This window comes from Pelophylax lessonae (genome assembly GCF_965119305.1).
Source record: "Pelophylax lessonae genome assembly, chromosome: 12".
NCBI lineage: Eukaryota > Metazoa > Chordata > Amphibia > Anura > Ranidae > Pelophylax > Pelophylax lessonae.
The window spans coordinates 127340584-127365905 of NC_138779.1; the positions used below are offsets into that span (position 1 = coordinate 127340584).

At 39.9% G+C, this 25322-nt stretch overlaps 1 protein-coding gene across 1 annotated transcript in view; it reads right to left on the reverse strand.

Moving 5' to 3' along the window:
• Window positions 1-25322, reverse strand: part of NHERF4 (NHERF family PDZ scaffold protein 4) — a 66050-nt gene that overhangs the window by 11628 nt on the left and 29100 nt on the right. The window contains exons 4-6 of the mRNA XM_082274552.1: window positions 25064-25275; window positions 23223-23424; window positions 8479-8615 (exon numbers count right to left, since the gene is read on the reverse strand). Coding sequence (XP_082130678.1) covers window positions 8479-8615; window positions 23223-23424; window positions 25064-25275 — 551 coding nt within the window. The remainder of the gene's footprint in view (window positions 1-8478; window positions 8616-23222; window positions 23425-25063; window positions 25276-25322) is intronic.

The following is a 25322-nucleotide window of genomic DNA, read 5'->3' on the forward strand; positions in this document are numbered from 1 at the left end:
TGCAGTGGTTAAACCCCTTTCTTCAAGATGCAATGAGTGTCCTTGATCTCGGCAGTGAGCTCTCATTGATTCCCTGTATGGGACATTTACAGGTGCATCGCATAAAAGTAGAATATCAAAGAAGTTGAAAGTGTACATCCAGTGGAACCTGTCTTATTAAACTGCTGTATGGTCTTGGCCACTGTGCTGCAGCTCAGTTTCAGTGTCTTGGCAATTTTCTTATAGCCTAGGCCTTCTTTATGTAGAGTAACAATTCTTTTTTTCAGATCCTCAGAGAGTTCTTTGCCATAAGGTGCCATGTTGAATGTCCAGTGACCAGTATGAGAGAGTGAGAGCGATAACACCAAATGTAACACACCTGCTCCCCATTCACACCTGAGACCTCATTACACTAATTAGTCAAATGACACCGGGGAGGGAAAATGGCTAATTGGGCCCAATTTCAACATTTTCCCTTAGGGGTGTACTCACTTTTGTTGCCAGCGGTTTAGTCATTAATGGCTGTGTGTGGAGTTATTTTGAGGGGACAGAAAATGTACACTGTTATACAAGCTGTACACTCACTACTTTACATTGTAGCAATGTGTCATTTCTTCAGTGTTGTCACATAAAAAGGTATAATAAAATATTGTGAGGGGTGTACTCTCTTTTGTGAGATACTGTAAAATATATGAGTTTTACTTTTTAAATTGAATTACTAAAATAAATGACAGTAAAAATGACGAGGACCAATGCGCTACCCGGAAAAAAAATCTGACCCCAAAAACCGTGAGTGGAGTGTATATAAAAAAACAATAAGAAGATGAAAAAATAATGTGAAAAACCGCAATAAGAAAAAGCAGCCAAATTCCAATCAGTGTCCCCACTGTATAAAAATGTAATAAAATCAATCAAAATTGGCGCTAATTCATGTGAAAATCTTGATCCAAAAAATAAAAAAAAATTATAGTATTGCTAAAAAATATAAGATATATATATTATATATAAATATAAGTGCAGGTGGACAATTATGTACAATAGATAGATAATACGGGATAATAATCTTCAACAGTAAAATCCAATAAAAGAAGATGGTGTTGAGCAGACTAATAACTAATATGTCCTAATACCAAGTGAACGGTACAGATGGATAAAAGGTGTAGGCATCGTGGATAAACAAAATAATGTGTCCTATGTGCTAATTAAAACTGTGAGGTAGATGATAATATTCAACCATAAAATCCAATATAAGAAGATAATGCTGAGCAGACTAAAAACTAATATGTCCTAATAACGAGTGAACGGTACAAATGGATGAAAGGTGTAGGTATAGTGGATAAACCAAATATTGTGTCCTATGTGTTGATAAAAATGTGAGATAAGTCCAAACAGTCAGTGCAAATATGAGGAAAAAAATATATAAAATATGATGTACAGATGGACAAATTCTCAAAAAAACTCTTCGTTAATAAATCCAATCAATCATAAAAAACTACAAACGAATAAATAATATGTAGTCCATAAAGTGAATAAATAAGTGATATTCCCAATAAAGTGACTAGAGCAAAACTCTGTGAATAAACACCCAGAAATTCATGCAAAAACACTGTTGTCTGGTGATCGTGAGCTCAAATCCAACATAAGTGTGCACTAGCCGCTCACCTCACTGCACACTCAACAGAGCGTGTTTGAGAATAATCTCATTCAGATCAATGGTTGCCTCTGGGATGGATCACCTCCGGATGGATGGACAAATGGATAGTTGTCACAAAAAGGGGGGGTCCTAGCTTCTTAGTATGTTTCCTATTTCTCCTCTATATGTCCTTCCAAGACAGCGGACTTGCTAATGGTGGTCAAAAATATTAATTTAACTTGGGAAATAAAAAATGACATAATCTCATTTCTTGATCTGGAGATATGGTATGAAGACAACACCTTGATGACAAAAACTTATTTTAAGCCAGTTGACAGGAATAGTTATTTACCGTTAAATAGCTGTCACCATAAATCATGGCTTATCAATATACCAAAAGGCCAACTGGTAAGGATCAAAAGAAATTGTACAAGAGAGAATGACTACAAAAACAAGCCATGATATTGGGATCAAGATTTAGAGATAAGGGATACAACAATAAATATATAAATGAAAAAATCAAGGAGGTTGGTAATATGGAGAGAAGTAATTTATTGGAAAAAAAAAAGAGAAAAAGAAAAAACACAAGAATCTTCATATTCCAACCTATCAGTGATTTTAGATTTTAATATGCAACATAAAAAATAGAAACAATCATTCGCAGACACTGGAATATTTTAAAAGCTGATAGGACAATTTCATCGATTTTACCAGAACACCCCAGATTTATTTATAGGAGAGCTCCCACCTTACGTGATAAAATAGCAAGAAATATCGTTGAGGAACCAAAGAAGAATTTTTTGAGTTTTTTTGATGGAAAAGGATTTTATCCATGCAAATCCTGTTATGCATGTAGACATACAAATGGTAATAAGAAAACAAGAGAAGTTTTTTGCTCCAACAGTACAGGGAAAATGTATAAAATAAAAGATTTCATATCATGTAGAAGTGAAGGGGTGGTCTACATGTTAGAAAATCCATGCAAGTTACAGTATATAGGACGCACTAAAAGACCCCTATGAAAACGATTAAGGGAGCATACTCAAAATATTAAAAAAGGCTTTCCAAAACACAGCGTCTCCAAACATTTCGCAGATAAGCATGATAAGAATCCATTATTATTGAAATTCTGGGGGATCGAAAAATACAAAGCACACTGGCGGGGTAGTAATAAAATTATTTTACTTAGTCAAGCATAATCTCAATGGATTTTTGAGATACAGAGCCTTGCCCTGCAAGGGTTGAACATTGAGTTCGACTTAAATTGTTTTATTTCTAATTATTAACTGTCCTTTATTATTGGTTTACTCTGGTCTTGTTAGAATGGATTTACAAGATGTTTTTATACGTTTTTATACGTTTTTATGTTTATTCCATCAGATCATCCTATACACCACATTTATAGATTATTATATACATATTGGAATATATTTTTCACCTTTTCAGAACATCCCTTTATACATATCTCATTGCTCTCTTCCTTCAAATAGTACATTTTACATATATATTTGTTTTAATCTACTGTTTTTAATTATCTGCATTATGTTATTTATTGCTAGATGTTTTTATGTTTAATGTTTATTTTTATGAGGCGGATTACTCACTGTACCTGTGCTGAGAACTCATAATTTTTTTGATTGTTTAAGCATTAGCATCTATTATGGCTTAATTCTAAGCAATTACATGTGAAACCTCACTATGTGGGAATCATGATAGTATTAACAATATTGAGTAAACACGCTAGAATTTTTGATTGCTAAGTACCAGCACCGCAACAGTTAACAGTAAGAGGCCGACGGTTTCTATTAAACCGGCATGAGTCACCCACGCTCCTATCCCTTGATAAAGTCACGTGTGTCAGTGACGCAACGCGTCGGGAGGAGCCGGGTGACATCACTTCCGACTTACGGCCGTAGCCGGAGGTATCTTGTGTTTGGCGCCGCATCCGCGGTCTTTTGTTCACTGCTGTATATACCCTACTCAGATGTAAGTGTATTTTTATCTATTAAACTAGCCTGTGATTACATACTGCACCATGATGGTATTTATTTGAATCCCCCTATCTGAGAGCTTTTGCGTGGAATGGGAGCCATTTGACCACCATTAGCAAGTCCGCTGTCTTGGAAGGACATATAGAGGAGAAATAGGAAAGATACTAAGAAGCTAGGACCCCCCCTTTTTGTGACAACTATCCATCATTTGTCCATCCATCTGGAGATGATCCATCCCAGAGGCAACCAATGATCTGAATGAGATTATTCTCAAACACGCTCTGTTGAGTGTGCAGTGAGGTGAGCGGCTAGTGCTAGAGTTTTGCTCTAGTCACTTTATTGGGAATATCACTTATTTATTCACTTTATGGACTACATATTATTTATTCGTTTGTAGTTTTTTTATGATTGATTGGATTTATTAACGAAGAGTTTTTTTGAGAATTTGTCCATCTGTACATCATATTTTATATATTTTTTTCCTCATATTTGCACTGACTGTTTGGACTTATCTATCTCACATTTTTATCAACACATAGGACACAATATTTGGTTTATCCACTATACCTACACCTTTCATCCATCTGTACCGTTCACTCGTTATTAGGACATATTAGTTTTTAGTCTGCTCAACACCATCTTCTTTTATTGGATTTTACTGTTGAAGATTATTATCCCGTTTTATCTATCTATTGTACATAATTGTCCACCTGCACAACTATCTTATATTTTTTAGCAATACTATAATTTTTTTTTATTTTTTGGATCAAGATTTTCACATTAATTAGCGCCGATTTTGATTGATTTTATTACTAAAATAAATGAACTTTTTGAGGTATTCTAATTTAATGAGATGCACTTGTTTGTCCTTTATACTGTAAAATCAAACTGACTTCCAGTGTTATAATCAAGGGATTCTACCAGTATCTCTGGTTTTGCCTAATTGCAGTTTCAGCTGTCACTTCTGCTTCTCTATATTTCTGCCTGTCCTTCTCACCTGTTCTTCTCCATATTTTCTGTGTCATGGCTCCTGTTCCATAGTGCAGTCCTTTACTGGCATTTAGATCCCTGTGCTCCAGCTTGTAACATATTATATACAGTATACTATTAATTCTAATGTTCTGAATCTGCTTTGGTGTTTTCCCTTTACTGGAGAAATGATATCTGGAATTCAGACATTCTAAATATTCTAATTGAGAATTAATTAAAGTCTAGCTGGTAAGGAGTCCTGAAGCAAAAAAAAAGAAGAAGATTTACTTGCACATTGGAAACACCTGTGCTTTCTTATTATGAATAATATAATTTAGCTGATAAGCATTCAGTTTCCACATGGGTCACTATCCGAGTTCAGTTTTGCCTCGTTTCCACTAAGTGGAATGGTTCGGGTCGGTACAGTTGTGTTCCCTGGTGTAACTACCAAAAACCTGCTCATGATTCCTGTACTGAGTCCGTCTCCTGAAACTCTTCCTCTCAGTTCCTCTGCAGTTCAGAAGGCAGGCTCTGTGAAATGCGTGACACAGCAGCGCATATTCATAGGGCATAGTGAATACATGTCTCTGAATTCAAGGACGTAAATGTGTAAAGATCTTCATAAAATAAGTTTACAAACTTCAAGATTGTTCTGATTTAGGGAGCAGGCTAGAAATGCAATGTGGCAATTAATATATCATTTTACATACCAAAAAAAAGAAAGAAACAGGATTTTGAAGGTGCTAATTAACCACTTCCATACAGAGCAGTTACACCCCCTTCCTGCCCAGACCAATTTTCAGCTTTCATCGCTCTCACATTTTGAATGATAATTACTCAGTCATACAGCGCTGTACCCAATCAAATTTTTTATCATTTTTTTCACACAAATAGAGCTTTCTTTTGGTAGTATTTAATCACCACTGTTTTTTTTTTTTTTTTTGCGATATAAGTGAAAAAAGAGCAAAAATTTTGAAAAAAAACATTTTGTTTTAGTTTCTATTATAAAATTATGCAAATAAGTAATTTTTTTCCATGAATTTGGAAATTTATACTTCTACATATCTTTGGTAAAAATAACCCAAATTAGTGGTTATTATTTAGTTTGTGTGAAAGTTATAGAGTCTACAATCTATGGTGCCAATCATTGAAAATTGATCACACCTGATGTACCGACGGCGTATCTCATTTCTTGAGGCCCTGAAATGTCAGAGCAGTAAAAAACATTCCAGGCTATTTAGTAACTTAAGTTTTTTGAAGTTGTAATTTTTTCCCACAATTCTTGGGAAAATGAAGAAATATTTTTTTTTTTTACACAAAATTGTCATAATAACAAGTTATTTCTCACACACAGTATATGTAAACTTGCAATTTACCCCAAAATACATTCTGCTACTCCTCCTGAGTGTGGCGATACCACATGTGTGAGACTTTTACACAGCCTGGCCACATACAGAGGCCCTACATGCAAAGAGCACCGTCAGGTGTTCTAGGAGCATAAATTACACATATAATTTCCTAACGACCTATCACACTTTTGAAGGCCCTGGACAATCAGGACAATGGAATTACCCACAAAATGACCACATTTTGGAAAGAAAACACCCCAATGTATATTCTATGAGGCACAATGAGTCTTTTGAACATGTCATTTTTTTCCACAAGTTTTTGGAAAATGTGGAAAGAAGATGAAAACGCATTTTTTTTTTTACACAAAGTTGTCTATTTATAAGATACTTCTAACACATAGCATGTACATGCAAAAATGACACCCCAAAATACATTCTGCTACTCCTCCTGAGTATGGCGATACCACATATGTGGGACTTTGTCACAGCATAGCCACATACAGAGGTCCAACATGCAAGGAGTACCGTCAGGTGTTCTAGGAGCATAAATTACACATATAATTTCATTACAACATATCACACTTTTGAAGGCCCTGGAGCACCAGGACCATGCAAACCCCCATAAAATGACCCCATTTTGGAAAGCAAACACCCCAACACATAATCTAGGAAGCATGGGCTGCAGATAGGTACTCAGGTACTCTGATGGGCTGCGGACAGGTACTCAGGTACACTGATCGGCTTCAGAAAGGTAAATCGGGTACTCTGATGAGCTTGGGTATTCTGATGGGCTAGAGACAGGTACTTGGGTAATCTAATGGGGTGCAGATAGGTACTCGGGCACTCTGGGCTGGAGACAGGTACTGGGGTACTCTGGGCTGGAGACAGGTACTTGGGTACTCTGGGCTGGAGACAGGTACTTGGGGCTGGAGACAGGTCTTTGGGTACTCTGGGCTTGAGACAGGTACTTGGGTACTTTGATGGGCTACAGAGAGGTACTTGGGTACTATGATGGGCTGCAGAGAGGTATTTGGGTACTCTGATGGGCTGGAGACAGGTACTCGGATACTTTGATGGGCAGAAGACAGGTACTCAGGTACTCTATTGGGCTGCAGATAGGTGCTCAGATACCCTGATGGGCTGGAGACAGGTACTCGGGTACTCCGATGACAGTACCTGTCATCAGAGTACCCGAGTACCTGTCACCAGCCCATCAGAGTACCCGAGTACCTGCCATCAGAGTACCTGATGGGCTGGTGACAGGTACTCGGGTACTCTGATGGGCTGGTGACAGGTACTTTGATGGGCTAGTGACGGGTCCTCTTTATTGGGGGGGCAATCAGTGTGTTTTGGGGTTCACTATGATCGGTAACTAGCTGTTACTGCAATCTCCTCCTCCCACAGGAGCAGTGTGTGAGGAGGAGAACACGGTGACAGCTAGTTACCGTGTTCTCTGTTGACATTCTGTGACCATTTCATTGGCTCTTTACCTAGATTGGACACAGCCGATCACGTTGTAAACAGCCAATTTCATTTAATTGGTGGTTTACCTTGATCAGGGATGGGCTCAGTCCGAGGGACGAGCCTCATCCCTGATCGCTGCGCTGCATGCCCCCGATTCGAGGAGCACTTCCTGCCGGCGTCATTTGACTATAGCCCAGTATGGAAGTGGTTAACACACAATTATTTAAAATTAAATCATTTATTAATTTTCGTTAAAAAAGTCTTTCTTTAAATCTAATCATAAATGGATTTCATTCAAATGATAACAGACTGAGTTTACATATTACATGCTACAGTGGATGCAACAATCTCAACACGGTTCAGCAAATTTACGGCTTCTTCAGCAGTCTATGTAGCAAACTGGGCTGTATAGCAAGCAATCTATAAAGAAATATATATATATATATATATATATATATATAGTAAAGATTTACATGTTACAATATATTACATACCATAGCATTTGAAACATATAGCATAGTTTTTACATACATATTTGTATTGCACGTGTATCACAATGCTGGCTACACCTTTAACTCCACCAGAAAGAAATGTAATCCTTATTTATGTCAGAATCTAGAGCCAACGTGCTGACGAATAATGCAGCTAAATGGATAGCCATTGGTGGGACAAAAAGTCAAGGCTACATAAACAAATATATGTACTATGTTATGTATTATATTATCACATACAAATCTTTACAATGTATATATTTCTCTATAGACTGCTTGCTATACAGCCCAGTTTTCTACATAGACTCCTGAAGAAGCTGTAAATTTGACAAAACATGTCGAGCTTGTTGCATCCGCTGTAGCATGGAATATGTAAACTCAGTCTGTTATCATTTGAATGAAATCCATTTATGATTGATTTTAAAGAAAAAAGTTTTAGCAAAAATGAATTGTGGAATTTTAAATAATTGCGTGGTAATTAGCACCTTCAAAGTCCAGGTTCTTTCTTTGTTTTGGTATACTCCAATATATGGAATGTGGTGCATGTAGTATACCATTTTGTACAAAGATTTGTATAAAACTAAAAAAGGATCTTATCATACCTTTTTAGCCAGCTGACTCAATGTGAAGCTTGTGACACTTTCACCATTGACTTCAAGAAGACGGGCACCAGAGGAAACCCCAGCCTTTTGTGCCGCACCACCATCTTCCACATTGAGAAGAAATGTACCACGAACACCTGGGTAACAACATTACAAATACAAATATATAATGGTCACTAAACAGTTATATAACATCTATGGATGGAAAACAATGATTATTTTACAGTGCAAGCAATCACATTGTTACTTCTCACTTAACCTCCCTGGCGGTATGATTATGTCAGGAATTACATACCAAAAGCGGTACAATTGTTTTCATGGAAATTTGGCGTTATGTATTATAGGCCTACAATTCTTAGTAATTACTGACTTAAACCTGACCAAAACAAGACTCTAGTAGACATCCCAGATGTGATAAATTTGAAACACAAACACGTGAATTATAATCGAATCAATAATATTATTTTATTATTTAATATATAATATATATAATAAAATTATATTATTGATTAGATTATAATTCATGCATTATATATTATAGATATATGTGTGTATATATATATATATATATATATATATATATATATATATATATATATATATATATATATATAACGCATGAATTATAATTGAATCAATAATATAATTTTATATATATATATATATATGTGTGTGTGTGTGTGTGCATATATATATATATATATATATATATATATATATATATATATATATATATGCATATATATATATATATATATATATGCATATATATATATATATATATATACATACCGGTATATATATATGCGCATATATATATATATGCATATATATATGCATATATATATATGCATATATATATATATATATATATATATATATATATATATATGCATATATATATATATATATATATATATATATATATATATATATATATATAAATACAAAATGTGTTTTGTGTTTTGTGCAACGTTTTTTTTTTTTTTTTTTTTGAATTTCCCTCCCTAGTTCCGCTCCCATGCAGCATTGCTGCTGCAGGGAACGGAACTAGGAAGTGATCAGACCGACGGAGACCGACGGAGGAGCGGCGGGACTCTCGGCTGGCGATCTCAGCAATGAGAGATCATCGCTGGATCGCCAGGAGAAGGTAAGAGAACACCACTGCGCTCTCTGCAATCCACCCCGAGCGTGACTCGGGGTTACCGCTCCTGATATGAAAAACCAACCCCGAGTCACGCTCGGGATTACCGCCTAGGGGGTTAAGGACCAAGCCTATTTCTGACACATGTTGTTTACAAGGTAAAATTAGTATTTTTTGCTGAAAAATTACTTAGAATCCCCAAATATAATGATTATATATATATATATATATATATATATATATATATATATATATATATATATATTTATAAACATAATATATATATATATATATATATATATATACACACATACATACACACACATACATATATATATATATACATACATACATACATACATATATATATATATATATATATATATATATATATATATATATATGTACATATACATACATACATACATACATACATACATACATATGTATACATACATAGACACACACATGTAGCAGGTTTTCCAGGCATTGGGCCTGATGTGGGTCTGCCATTGTTACCGGTCACCTCTCCAGCCCATGTGAGCTGCGACCCTGGGTGTGAGAACTGAGACATTGACAACTCCGGCATCTTTGTTTTGCGTTTTTATTGTAGATAAGGGGATGGGAGAAGGGAATGAGTGGGATACTCCTTTAGGCTTAACTAGATACAACTTGGGACTTTATCCAGAAAATGTCTATAACGCTGCCTTGACGTCAGCCAACGCTAACCAGCGCTCACTGGCACTTAGAACACACTGTAACTTGACAGAAGTGCTGAATCCTCGACTCTAGGTCCAGAAGACTCAGGACTGTGGAGCATAGAACTACTGACTTTGCTGCACTGCAAAGTCACTGACCACTCTCTCCAGCCTGGCACTGACTTGAGGTAGCTTGCCGCGAATTACTGTATAGCTACAACTCTCAACTGGTACTCTGCACAATTCAGGGCCCAAACCGCAGGTGACCCCCTTTACACTTTTAGCTCTTCAGGGTCCACTGACTATGTACCCCCTCTGTTACTTCAGGGTCCTCAACCTAGGTACCCCCTTTACAGCTAGCTGACACTGGATCCCAGAACCTCCTCTGGAGTGGTCTCCTCTAACTCTTCAGGCAGACCCCCCAGGGTCAGTACTCACAACCTGTGTAGGCTTTCCTGGGACTGGACCCCTCACGCTCTCCGATGGTTCCCGGCACACCGGATCCCCTCAGCTCAACTTAGCACTCTCTCTGGACTCTCAGACAACACCCCGAGACATCCACTTCCTCAGACAGGAGGAGAGACAGCCGTTCTCTCCCTCCTGGGACTTTGCTTCCGCCAAAGACGCTGTGTCACGCACTTCCCCCAAACTTATACCCACACCCAGAATCCTTTGCAGCATAATCTGCCTTCTGGGGTAGTTACAAGCCTTCCCCCTTCAGCAGGCACACCTGGAAACCATGACACCCTAACTAAAGAAATAATGGCCCTGCTGTTAGGCAGACAAGGCCCACTATACATTTACCTAGCAACTACCTGTAGGGTGCTATATGTATATATATATTTTAGCAAAGACTCTGGAGAATAAAATGGCGGTCTTTGAAAAATGTTTTGTCATACGGTATTTGCGCAGCGGTCTTTCAAACACAATTTTTGGGAACTTCACTAAATTAAAAAAAAAAAAACTAAACAGTAAAGTTAGCCCAATTTTTTTGTATATTGTGAAAGATGATGTCATGCCAAGTAAATAGATACTTACCATGTTACAATTTAAAATTGCACAGACTCGTGAAATGGTGACAAACTATGGTACTTAAAAATCTCCATGGGCTACGCTTTAATCTTTAATGGTTACCAGTTTAGCGTTACAGAGGAGGTCTTTTGCTAGAATAATTGCTCTTGCTCTGACGATGGTGGCGATACCTCACGTGTGATTTGAACACCGTTTACATTTGCGGGCGAGTCTTACATATGCGTTTTCTTTGGTGCACAAGCTCACGGGGACGGGGCGCTTTAAAAAAAAAATGTCCTATTTATTTTATTTTATATTTTATTTTTATCACTGTTCCTTTAGAAAAAAATCTGATCACTTTTATTGCTGTCACAAGGAATGTAAACATCCCTTGTGACAGTGATAGGCAGTGACAGGTACTCTTTATGGAGGGATCTGGGGTATAAAAGACCCAAAACCCATCCACTGCATTTAAAAGTATTCAAAAAGTATTTGAAATTGGCGCTGTTGGCAGCCAAGTAAACTGGAAGTGACGATGTGATATCGCTTCCAGGTTACTTGATTGGAGACCCGTTCTAAGCCAAATTCGGCTTTGTTCAGGACTCTAACCAGCTGGTGGATGTGCCGGCTGGTCACTCGGGTCTCCCGGGGGGACGAGACCTGGGCAGAGCGGCGGAAGGTGGTGGGAGGCTCCCTGTGTTAACAATCAGTTGTTATCATTAGAAAGTCGACCGTCGGCTCTGTAAAATGGTACCAGGTTGATGCCTGCAGCTGTAGGCATCACCCTGGAGCAACCACTTCTTCAAGCCGTCGTACAGGTATGTAGGTTTGCAGGAAGTGGTTAAACTTGTCACAGAAATTGAAATTGTTGACGCTGAAAATAAAAAGGAAGTTAGTAAGTATTTTAACCACTTAACGACCGGCGCACGACGATCTACGTCGGCGCTCAGCCCCGGCCAGGCAAACTGACGTAGGCCTACGTCAGCACTTTTTGCCGGCCCTATGCGCGCTCCCGCGCCCCGCCGCCGCCGCCGATGACTCGATTGGGTTCAGAACCGATCAGTCATCAGGTCCAGGCCAATCATTTTTGGTCTGGACCTGTTGATCGGTCCTGCCCAATCAGATCTCCCTCTAAGCCTGTGAAATGTAAACACAGGCTTAGAGGAGATGTGCCCTCCCCTCCCAACGGTCTTTTCGGATCCAGCGTGAGAGGAGAGCACATCTTACTGTGAGTAATTGCACCAAGCACATCACACACAGCTAGATAGGCACATTTCACCCCCGATCGCCCCCCCAATTAACCCCTACAGCACCTGACACAACACACACTATATACAGCATATAGCATATACCTATATACCTGTATAAGTGTGATTTGTGAACAGGTGTAGCCCTTGCGACCCCCCCTTTTCCACTCAAATTACCCCCCACCCCCCCCTAATAAAGATTTAACCCACTGATCCCCCCTGAACCCCCCCTGATCACCGCCGTTAACCCCTACACCCTCTGTCACATCAGCACTAATACAAACGCAATATACGGTGTTATTGTATTTTTGTATTAGTGTCATTGTGATCAGAATTAGCGCAGGCGACTAAGTTTCTGTCCCAAGAAGGTTTAGGGTCCCCGCCACCCGCCCAATAAAGATTTAAGCCCCTGACCCCCCCCCTGATCACCCCTACACCCCCTGCCATAACACACACCGTATACAGTATATAGCATTTTGCTATATACCCGTATAAGTGTGATTTGTGGTCAGGTCTAGCGCTTGCGACCCCCCCTTTTCCACTTGAATTACCCGCCACCCCCCCCTAATAAAGATTTGAGCCCCTGATCCCCCCTGATCCCCTCCTGATCACCGCTAGTTAACCCCTACACCCTCTGTCACATCAGCACTAATACAAACGTAATATACTGTGTTTTTGTATTTTTGTATTAGTGTGATTGTGATCAGAATTAGCGCAGGCGACTAAGTTTGTGTCCCAAGCAGGTTTAGGGTCCCCCCCACCCGCCCAATAAAGATTTAATCCCCTGATCCCCCCCTGATCACCCCTACACCCCCTGCCACAACGCACACTGTATACAGTATATAGCATTTTCTATATACCTGTATAAGTGTGACTTGTGACCAGGTTTAGCGCTTGCCACCGTTCCTTTTATCCTTAGGATACCCGCCAGCCCCTTCCAATAAAGATTTAAACCCCTGATCCCCCCCTGATCACATCCCGTTAACCCCTACACCCTCTGTCACATTAGCACTAATACACACATAATATACTGTTTTTACTGTATTTTGTATTGGTGTCATTGTGACTTGAGGTTGTGCTAGCTAGCTAGTTTCTTTCCCAAAGGAGGTTTAGGGTCCCCGCCACCCCCCCCAGATCCCCAGCGCATAGTTTAGAAATAACCCCTTGATTGCCACACACACACGCACGCACCTACACTTCCATTTCTAGTATAGTGTTTGAACAGATCAATATCTGATCTGATCAGAGCTATACTAGCGCCCCCATAGTTTAGGGTTCCCAAAACGCAGTGTTTGCACGATCAGCACTGATTCCTGCCAGCACCTGCGTTTAACCCTTTCACCCAGGTAAGTGTAGTAATCAACAGATTACTGTCACTTACAAAAAAACACAAGACACAAAACCGCTGTGTTAGCAGAGTCAGGCCTGATCCCTGCTAGCATTAGCAGTTTTTTTGGTAGCGCTTGAAATAGTCTTCGACAACCAGGTGCTTTTATTACCTGTGAGTCGCATCACTGTACGGGTAAATTTAGTTACCAAAATGTCTAAACGTTCGTACAGTGATGAAGCTATTTACAGTATAATGACCATGCCAGGTGAGAGCGATGGGGAAGCCTCACCGGCAGAATCAGGGTCAGTATACGAACCAAATGACAGCAGCGGCTCCCTGACAGATAGCTCCGACGACAGATGGGTCCCTGTTAGACCCAGGCGTACCCGACCCCATTCTGGTGTTGTTGAGATGCAGGAATCGCAGGGTGCTCGTATGGAGCAGAGTGTGGGTACTAGTGCCGCTCATCCTTCTGGCGACCTGGCAAGCGCCAGCGGCCTAGTACACCCTGGACCTAGTACAACCAGCACTGCAGTAAGACCTGGTGACGTGGCGAGTCCCCTAAGTGCAGTTGAAGCTGGTGCGGTGGCTAGCACAAGTAGTGGCCCGCAGCCACCGCGTATTCGAAGACAGGCCCGTAGAGCCCATAGTGCCCTCCCTGATGCGCTGGCATTTCCTAATTGGCAACCCACTGATACTACAGCGCCAGTACTTCCCCCATTCACCGCCCAACCTGGAATCCACGTGGAGACAGCTGGTTTTACGCCCCTGAACTTTTTTGAGCTGTTCTTCACGGAAGATCTTTTCAGATCTATTGTGGATCAATCAAATTTATATGCTCAACAATTTATCGCCGCCAACCCAAATTCGCCCCTTGCCAGACAATTCGGCTGGAAACCTTTAACGGTTTCCGAATTTAAGATCTTTCTGGGCCTTTCCCTCCACATGGGCATAACTAAACAGAGTGAATTGCGGCTATATTGGTCCACTAGCCCACTTCACCATATGCGCATGTACTCTGCCTCCATGTCCAGGGCGAGATATGAGCAAATTCTGCGATTTATGCATTTCAGCGACAATGAAATCTGTCGTCCTCGGGGAGACCCTGCATACGATCGGCTCCACAAAATTCGGCCCCTCATAGACCACTTCAATCAGCGGTTTGCAGCCTTGTTTACCCCCGAACAAGTTGTCTGCGTTGACGAGTCCCTGATTAAATTTACTGGCCGCCTTGCTATGAAACAGTACCTCCCCAGCAAGCGTGCCAGATACGGGGTCAAACTGTATAAATTGTGTGACAGGGCCACAGGCTATACAGTTAGTTTCCGGGTCTATGAGGGAAAAGATAGCTGTGTGGAGCCCCCCAACTGCCCAGACTACATAGGGAGCAGCGGTAAGATCGTTTGGGACTTGGTGTCACCCTTATCCGGAAAGGGGTACCATTTGTACGTGGACAACTTTTATACAAGCGTGCCACTATTTAGTCACCTGCTCGAATTACAAATTGGCGCATGTGGCACCGTGCGACCTAATCGCCGGGGCTTCCCCCAACGGCTTGTAGATTCCCGTCTTAGTCGGGGGGCGAGAGCCTGCTTGAAAACGGACAAATTGCTTGCGGTGAAGTGGAAGGATACACGGGATGTTTATGTTCTGTCCTCCCTTCACGCAGACACGACAATCCAAATCACTACGGCAACTGGCGTTGTGGAGAAACCCCTCTGTGTCCACGAATATAACCTTAACATGGGAGGGGTGGACCTTAACGACCAGATTTTGGCGCCGTATTTAGTTGCCCGTAAAGCCAGACGCTGGTACAAAAAAGTGTCTGTTTATTTATTCCAATTGGCGATGCTGAACGCCTTTGTCCTATACAAGGCGTCAGGACGAACTGGATCTTTCCGGGAATTCCAGGAAGAGATCATCCTTGCCTACCTGTACCCAGGAGGCATGCCTGCCCAACTTCCCCTTCCAGATGCAGTGAGCCGGCTGCATGAGAGGCATTTTCCTTATGCCCTCCCGAGTACCCCTACCCAAAGATGGCCCCAAAGAAGATGTCGTGTCTGTCGCAGGCGCGGATTTAGGCGTGACACCCGTTATTATTGTCCCAAATGTCCTGACCAACCTGGTCTCTGCATCGGGGAATGTTTTGAGCGCTACCATACACTAGTGGAGTTTTAGTGTAGGGTACAGCACGACACAGTGTAGGGCACACAAACACAGGGTCTCGAAGGATGTTGGATGTCCATCGACATTTTGAGAGACCCAAGCTGGAAGAGAAGATCGCAGAAGATCGCAGTCCCTCCCAAATCAAGACATGAAGAAACAGTTAGAAAGAAAAATAAAAGGATCCAAAAACTGTTGTTGTGTCAGTCATTTTATATGTCCTTCTACTCTTCTTACTGTACATTTAAATGTCCTTTGTTTGTTTTTTCATTCTTTTGTGACCTGTTTCTCCTGCAGGTACTCGTCGGCTACCACGCATTGATTTTATATATTCTGACACAAACAGTGTTTGCGCTCAGCATATATGGATACCTTTGCTGATAGCAGCTGTGGTGATTTTCTGATTTCAGCACTGCAGTTAAAATCCTATTTTGGTATACGTGGATAGCGCCGTGTATACCCATCATTAAATTCAGTGGGTGGTTGTTTGGGCGGTTAATGATGAGAATCCAAAAACTTTTGTTGTTGTCAGTCATTTTATATGTCCTACTCTTCCTAATGTACTTTTTTTTAATGTACTTTGTTTTTTCATTCTTTTGTGACCTGTTTCTCTTGCAGGTACTTGTCGGCTACCACGCATTGATTTTATATATTCTGACACAAACAGTGTTTGCGCTCAGCATATATGGATACCTTTGCTGATAGCAGCTGTGGTGATTTTCTGATTTCAGCACTGCAGTTAAAATCCTATTTTGGTATACGTGGATAGCGCCGTGTATACCCATCATTAAATTCAGTGGGTGGTTGTTTGGGCGGTTAATGATGAGAATCCAAAAACTTTTGTTGTTGTCAGTCATTTTATATGTCCTACTCTTCCTAATGTACTTTTTTTAATGTACTTTGTTTTTTCATTCTTTTGTGACCTGTTTCTCTTGCAGGTACTCGTCGGCTACCACGCATTGATTTTATATATTCTGACACAAACAGTGTTTGCGCTCAGCATATATGGATACCTTTGCTGATAGCGGCTGTGGTGATTTTCTGATTTCAGCACTGCAGTTAAAATCCTATTTTGGTATACGTGGATAGTGCCGTGTATACCCATCATTAAATTCAGTGGGTGGTTGTTTGGGCGGTTAATGATGAGTAATACTACGCATTATTCTTGTGCTGATTTCTGATAGGTTCTCTTTTTTTCCGTTCAGCCCACAGGCTGCATGAAAAAAAAAAAAACCTATATGCCAAACAAGGACTAGCAATGTACTGGTACGTTGCTGGACTTTGAGTGGTTATACCAGGATGATGCCTGCAGATTTAGGCATCATCTTGGTATCGTTTTTTACAGCCAGCGGTCGGCTTACATGTAAAAGCAATCCTAGCAGGTAATTGGCCGCTAGACTGCTTTTACATGCAGTGGGAGGGGCCTCCCCCCCCCCACCGCCGCCTTCCGCAGCCTTCCGTGGTTTTTCTCGGGCTCTCCTGTCCCACCGGTTAACCCGAGAGTGCAGCCGGTGGTTCAGTTATCTAACCATAGAGCTAATTGAAGATTAGAATGGCTCCAATCATCTCTATGGCCTAAGATGCCGGAGGCTACGAGCATTTCATGACTTCTTTTTCGCCAGAAATAAACAGGGCCATTGGGAAATTGGGAAAGTATTTTATCACACCAATTTTGGCGTGGTCAGAAGCATTAAGGTCAGAGGAGAGATCTAGAGTATAAAAGACCCCAATTTTTAAAAAAAAGAGTACCTGTCACTACCGATTGCTATCATAGGGGATATCTAAATTCACTGTGATAGCAATAAAAATGATTTAAAAAAAAAAAAATTAAAGGAAAGGTGTCAAAATAACATAAAAGAGCAAAAAAAAAAAAAAAAAAAAAAAAAAAAAAATCGAGCTCCGCCCCCTTTCCCCCGTGCTTGCGCGCAATGGCACACGCACGCGTTGGTCTAGTGTCATATGTAAACCGCAATTTCAGCATGCATGTGAGGTATCGCCGCGATCGCCAGATCGAGTGCAGTAATTCTTGCAGTAGACCTCCTCTGTAAGTCTAAAGTGGTAACCTGTAGAGACTTTTAAAGGTTTTTAAAAATGTACGTACGTTTTTGCCGCTGCGCAGGTGTGCGCAATTTTTAAAGCATGTCATGTCAGGTGTCTATGAACTCGGCATAAGATCATCTTTTAAATTTTACCAAACAAATTGGAATTATATAGTGTATTTGTGCAATAAATTTAAAAAAAATGTATTTTTTTCGCAAAAATTGCGTTTGGAAAATCTGTGCGCAAATACCGTGTGACAAAAAAAATTGCAACATCCACCATTTTATTCTATAGGGCCTCTGCTTTAAAGAAATATATAATGTTTGGGGGTTCAAAGTAATTTTCTAGTAAAAAAAAAATATTTTTTCATGTAAACAAAAAGGCACAGAAAAGGCTTGGTTTTCAAGTGGTTAGAAGAGTGGGTGATGTGTGGCTAAGATTGAGCGTAAAATGCCGGGACTGTTCAAACACCCCCCAAATGACCCCTTTTTGAAAAGTAGACACCCAAAGCTATTTGCTGAGAGGCATGGTGAGTCCATGGAATATTTTATATTTTGCTACAAGTGTCGGGAAAATTATTATTTCTTTTTTTTTTGTTGTTTTTTTACAGAAAGTTGTCACTAAATGATATATTGCTCACACATGCCATGTGTATATGTGAAATGACACCCCAAAATACATTCTGCTGCTTATCCTGAGTACAGGGATACCCCATGTGTGAAACTTTTTTGCAGTCTAGCCGAGTACAGGTCCCCGAAAACCAGTCCCCACTTTCAGGCTTTCCAAAGGCGTAAATTGTTGATTTCACTCCTGACTACCTATCACAGTTTCGGAGGCCCTAAAATTCCAAGATAGCACAAAACCCCCCCAAATGACCCCATTTTGGAAAGTAGACACCCCAAGCTGTTTGCTGAGAGGCATGGTGAGTCCATGGAATATTTTATATTTTGCCACAAGTTCCGGGAAATATATATATATATATATATATTTTTTTTTTTTTTACAAAAAGCTGTCAGTAAATGATATATTGCTCACACATGCCATGGGTATATGTGAAATGACACCCCAATATACATTCTGCTGCTTCTCCTGAGTACAGGGATACCCCATGTGTGAGACTTTTTTGCAGTCTAGCCGAGTACAGGACCCCGAAATCCAACCTCCACTTTCAGGCTTTCCAAGGGCGTAAATTGTTGATTTCACTCCTGACTACCTATCACAGTTTCGGAGGCCCTAAAATTCTAAGATAGCACAAAACCCCCCCAAATGACCCCATTTTGGAAAGTAGACACCCCAAGCTGTTTGCTGAGAGGCATGGTGAGTCCATGGAATATTTTATATTTTACCACAAGTTCCGGGAAATATATATATATATATATTTTTTTTTTTTTTTTACACAAAGCTGTCAGTAAATGATATATTGCTCACACATGCCACGGGTATATGTGAAATGACACCCCAAAATACATTCTGCTGCTTCTCCTGAGTACAGGGATACCCCATGTGTGAGACTTTTTTGCAGTCTAGCCGAGTACAGGACCCCGAAATCCAACCTCCACTTTCAGGCTTTCCAAGGGCGTAAATTGTTGATTTCACTCCTGACTACCTATCACAGTTTCGGAGGCCCTAAAATTCTAAGATAGCACAAAACCCCCCCAAATGACCCCATTTTGGAAAGTAGACACCCCAAGCTGTTTGCTGAGAGGCATGGTGAGTCCATGGAATATTTTATATTTTACCACAAGTTCCGGGAAATATATATATATATATATATTTTTTTTTTTTTTACACAAAGCTGTCAGTAAATGATATATTGCTCACACATGCCACGGGTATATGTGAAATGACACCCCAATATACATTCTGCTGCTTCTCCTGAGTACAGGGATACCCCATGTGTGAGACTTTTTTGCAGTCTAGCCGAGTACAGGACCCCGAAAACCAACCTCCACTTTCAGGCTTTCCAAGGGCGTAAATTGTTGATTTCACTCCTGACTACCTATCACAGTTTCGGAGGCCCTAAAATTCCAAGATAGCACAAAACCCCCCCAAATGACCCCATTTTGGAAAGTAGACACCCTGAGCTATTTGCAGAGAGGCATGTTGAGTGTTTTGCAGATCTCACTTTTTGTCACAAAGTTTTGGAAATTGAAAAAAGAGGAAAAAAAATGCATTTTCCTGTTTTTTCTTCATTTTCCAAAAAAAATGAGAGCTGCAAAATACTCACCATGCCTCTCAGCAAATAGATTGGAGTGTCTACTTTGCAAAATGGGGTCATTTGGGGGGGTTTTGTGCCATCTTGGCCTTTTATGGACTTCAAAAGTGTGATAGGTAGTAAGGAGTGAGATCAACAATTTACGCCCTTAGAAAGCCAGAAGGTGCAGATTGGTTTTCCGGGTCCTGTACGCGGCTAGACTGCAAAAAAGTCTTACACATGGGGTATCCTTGTACTCAGGAGAAGCAGCAGAATGTATTTTGGGGTGTCATTTCACATATACCCATGGCATGTGTGAGCAATATATCATTTACTGACAACTTTGTGTAAAAAAAAAAAAAAATATATATATATATATATATATTTCCCGGAACTTGTGGCAAAATATAAAATATTCCATGGACTCACCATGCCTCTCAGCAAATAGCTTGGGGTGTCTACTTTGCAAAATGGGGTCATTTGGGGGGGTTTTGTGCTATTTTGGAATTTTAGGGCCTCCGAAACTGCGACAGGTAGTGCAGAGGTGACATGAACAATTTACGCCATTAGAAAACCTGAGAGTGTTGATTGGTTTTCGCGGTCCTGTACACAGCTAGGCTCCCAAAAAGTCTCACACATGGGGCATCCCCATACTCAGGAGAAGTGGCAGAATGTATTTTGGGGTGTCATTCCACATATACCCATGTCATGTGTGAGAAATTTATCTTTTAGTGACAACGTTGTGTAAAAAAAAAAAATTAAAAAAAAAAATTGTAATTTTCCCGAAACTTGTGGCAAAATATAAAATATTCCATGGACTCACCATGCCTCTCAGCAAACAGCTTGGGGTGTCTACTTTCCAAAATGGGGTCATTTGGGGGGGTTTTGTGGTATCTTGACATTTCAGGGCCTCCAAAACCGTTATAGGTAGTGAGAAAATGCAATGAAAAATGTACGCCCTTTGAAATTCTGATGGTGGTGATTTGTTTTCCGGCTCCCGTACACAGCTACGCTCCCAAAAAGTCTCACATATGTGGTATCCCTGTACTCAGGAGAAGCAGCAGAATATATTTTGGGGTGTAATTACACATATACCCATGGCATGTGTGAGCAATATATCATTTCAATGACAACTTTGTGTAAAAAAAAAAAAAAAAATTATTTTTGTCATTTTTCAAACACCTGTGACAAAAAAATAAAATATTCAATGAGCTCAACATGCCCCTCAGAACATTCCTTAGGATGTCTACTTTCCAAAAAGTGGTAGTTTGGGGGGGTTTTGTACTGCCCCGCCATTTTAGCACTTCATGAAATGAGATAGGCAGTCAGAAATTAAAGCTTCGTAAATTTCAGTATTTACACCATAGTTTGTAGACGCTATAACTTTTGCGCAAACCAATAAAAATACGCTCATTGATTTTTTTTTTGTCAAAGACATGTAGCTAAATATATTTTGGCCAAAAAAAATGACATAAATTGAGTATATTGGATATTTTTTAAAAGACAAAGTTGAAAATGTCATTTTTTTGCAAAATTTTCGCTCTTTTTTTATTAATATCGCAAAAAATAAAAAGCGCAGAGGTGATCAAATACCACCAAAAGAAAGCTCTGTTTGTGGGAAAAAAAGGACGTAAATTTCGTTTAGGTACTGCATTGCATGACCGCGCAATTATCAGTTAAAGTCACGAAGTGCCAAGTTGAAAAAAGGGGTCTGGACCTTTAGCAGCCAAATCCTCCGGGGCTTAAGTGGTTAAGGTTCTTTTTATGTTGGATTATGCCATTTTGAAATTGAATATAATGAATGTGCCTACAAGATCAAGTAAATTTTGTTACATGGAAATGTAGACATTCAAATATGTAGGCATCTGTGCAGGCAGCATGATAGGATCAGTGAGTCAGATCAAGTGTGCAGATCAGGAATTCGGATTTACCTCTCAATTCACTGGTGGCGGGCTTGCTCTGGAGTTTTGAGTTGATATTTAGCGAAGCCAAAAACAATGAGCCAAATTGCATTTTTAGATGAGAGCAGCATTGTCAGTTTGCATATTTTTCTCAGTACAGAATCTTTTACAGCAGAACTAAACCTTCCTATACTTTACAGCCAAGAAAGGTGCTATTTTAGCCTCTTTTTGATCTGTAGTTGCCATGGTGCTGTGATCAATTATGACACCAGCCATTGGTGGCTTGACAGTTTTGTTGAGAGAGTAAAGCCACTGTGACAGTTATCATTAACAGCATGCTTTAAATGTAACTGCTTTGAGAAATAGTTCACTTGATGGGTTTAGTTCCACTTTAAATATTATATATATATATATATATATATATATATATATATATATATATATATATGTGCTCAGCTTCTATAGATGATTCCAATTTCCTCTGAGATTACAACTGCCTTTCCTCTGCAACATATCATGAATGAAGAGCTTCACGTTTCAAAATTAATTTTCTATGCCATCTATAGACACCAATAGCATTTTCAACAGATGGCAGTTTAGTTGTCGGAGGTTTGTGATAATTTGTTTTTTCTTGGCATCATAGCCTAGAATCCTTCTTCAATTATTTAGTTCTTTTGTGTTTTTGGCATATAACTAAACTGCAGTAAAATAAAACTTAAAAACAAATCTATGCAGCTATATACTCTATCAATACATAAAAATAAAAGCTGTGTTGAGATGGTATTGTCAAGTTTTTTACAGGCTGGCAAATGTGGCCCATTTGGTGTCACCTTGTTATTAGCATACTGAATTGGGATTTTTATTTCTGGATTGCAAGAGGCAAATATATCATAAAATGGCTTTAAGTTCATTCAGATAAGCATTGTAACAAAGATAAAATAATTGCACACGTATATGTACATACATATGCATACAGAAGGAGAGACATTAATGTAGCTTCACAGAGGATAACTTACCACCTGTTGAGGTTGTAGTGAAGCCAAAGCCCCGACCCTCATCACGTACAAGGCAAAGCCGTGGCCTGGGACAAGACTCAGGAAGAACATTAGAGAGAATGGATAGTGGTGAGGCATTATTGGCAAGCAATTTCCTATAGCCATACTCATCAAGAACAGCCAGTGACACACGGGTGCCACTGGCCCTCACCTTCTGTACCACCTGTGGAAATATTGACAATTTTAAAGTTGCCAGATAGTCAAAGATAACATGAAGCTTTTACTTTTCTTGAATAACCACTGAACTTCTTAATTATTTTCTTCTTACAATACACACAAATGGATGACCACAAAGCACCATATCATTTTTATTTCCAAGTATAATGTAAAGACAAAGATCAGACTGTTTAGGAATAACAATGGCACTGATAGTCATGTACCCAAGATTGACTAACTGAAATACAAAATGTGAAATACAACGCAATATAGCATCTACTTTATGATATTCAACAATCGCTCTATGCATTCACCTATATGTGTGCCTTGAATAGATGAAATCAATCTGCCTTTTAATAGAACCTATATGTGAGCTTAGTAACAATAACACTGCTGTATCAGGTTCACACATTTAATGCAGCTCCATGGTTTTAGAAACAGCCTTTACTTTTCCCGTTATATGTATTTTTAAGACACTGTCACATTGCGCATGCAGGGTAAAAGGACAGTGTCTCAGCAACAAGATACATCCCAGCAAGTGACCCATGGAACCACAAAGGAACAGGCAGAGTCCAAGTACAGAGCAGACAGGAACAGAGAGTCACAATCAGGAGCAACAGGATAAACCTAGGTCAAAAGCCCAAAAATGCATCTCATATATCGAACAAATGGGGCAGCCAATAAAGGGTATCCCTTTTTTGTATCCAACATTTGACCTTGTCACTGATTAGCCACGACATCACAGTACTGTGTTATGATATGCTTTAGTAATAGAAAAGGGCAAGCAATGGTTTTCGCACATCTTCATATTATAGGGTAATGCCTCGTACACACGTACCGATCGTCGGCTGAACGATCGGCCGTCTTTTGTCCGAGGGTTGTCGTGTCTGTTGAAAAGTGCAAAAGACTGCACACTAATTTTGTCGGCCAACAACAGCCGACTGCAGAAGTGATGCCATGCGATGGTTAACTTTCCCTGTGTTTTTTCTTTTCTGAGCATGCCCAGTCTTGCAAATCTGCTGTCTGTCGGCCGAAATCTGTACTGACTGGCGAACAATCGGCCGTTCTGGTATCGGCATACAAAAATTTTAATGCTTGCACGACAGATTCTGTTCAGCCGAAAGTACGCTGTCGGCTGTCGGAAGCATCATACTAACAAGCCTACAATCGGCCGATCGGTCGTCGGCCGAATCTTTTCGGCCGACAATCTGCACGTGTGTACGGGGCATAAGGAGTACTGACCTAATTATTGACACGTACCTACAGGTTTATAAAGGAACTACACTAGAGCCAGTTGGTTATAGTCCAGTTGGGTAATAAATATTGGGGTTATTTACCTAAACTGGAGAGTACAAAATCTGGTGCAACTCTGCATAGAAGCCAATCAGCTTCCAGGTTTTATTGTCAAAGCCTAATTGAACGAGCTGGAGTTAGAAGTCGATTGGCTACCATGCACAGATGCACCAGATTTCAAGTGCACTAGTATTAGCAAATCTCCCCCTATATATCTGTATGCATTATTCAACCTCTCCAGATATCTCAAGGCCAACCTTTCTTGATGTAAAATTACCGCCTGATGTCTATAGGTAGTTTTGGATCACACTTTGAATTCTTATAATATATGACACATGTCACTGTTATCTCACCTTGAGGTGCTCCTGCTCATGAACATACTCCCCATTAATCTGTAATAGCTGGTCTCCATCTTTTAGTCCAACAAGATAAGCAGGGCCTCCAGGGATCACTTTATGTACAACATGACCATCTCTCTCCAATTCCTTATGTAAGGTGAACCCAAAATTTCCACTAACATCTTTCCTCAGTACACAGAAACGAGCTACTGGTTCAGGATCCGAGCCTGAAAAAGGAAAACTAGATCAATGGAATGCAGAAACATAGGATTAC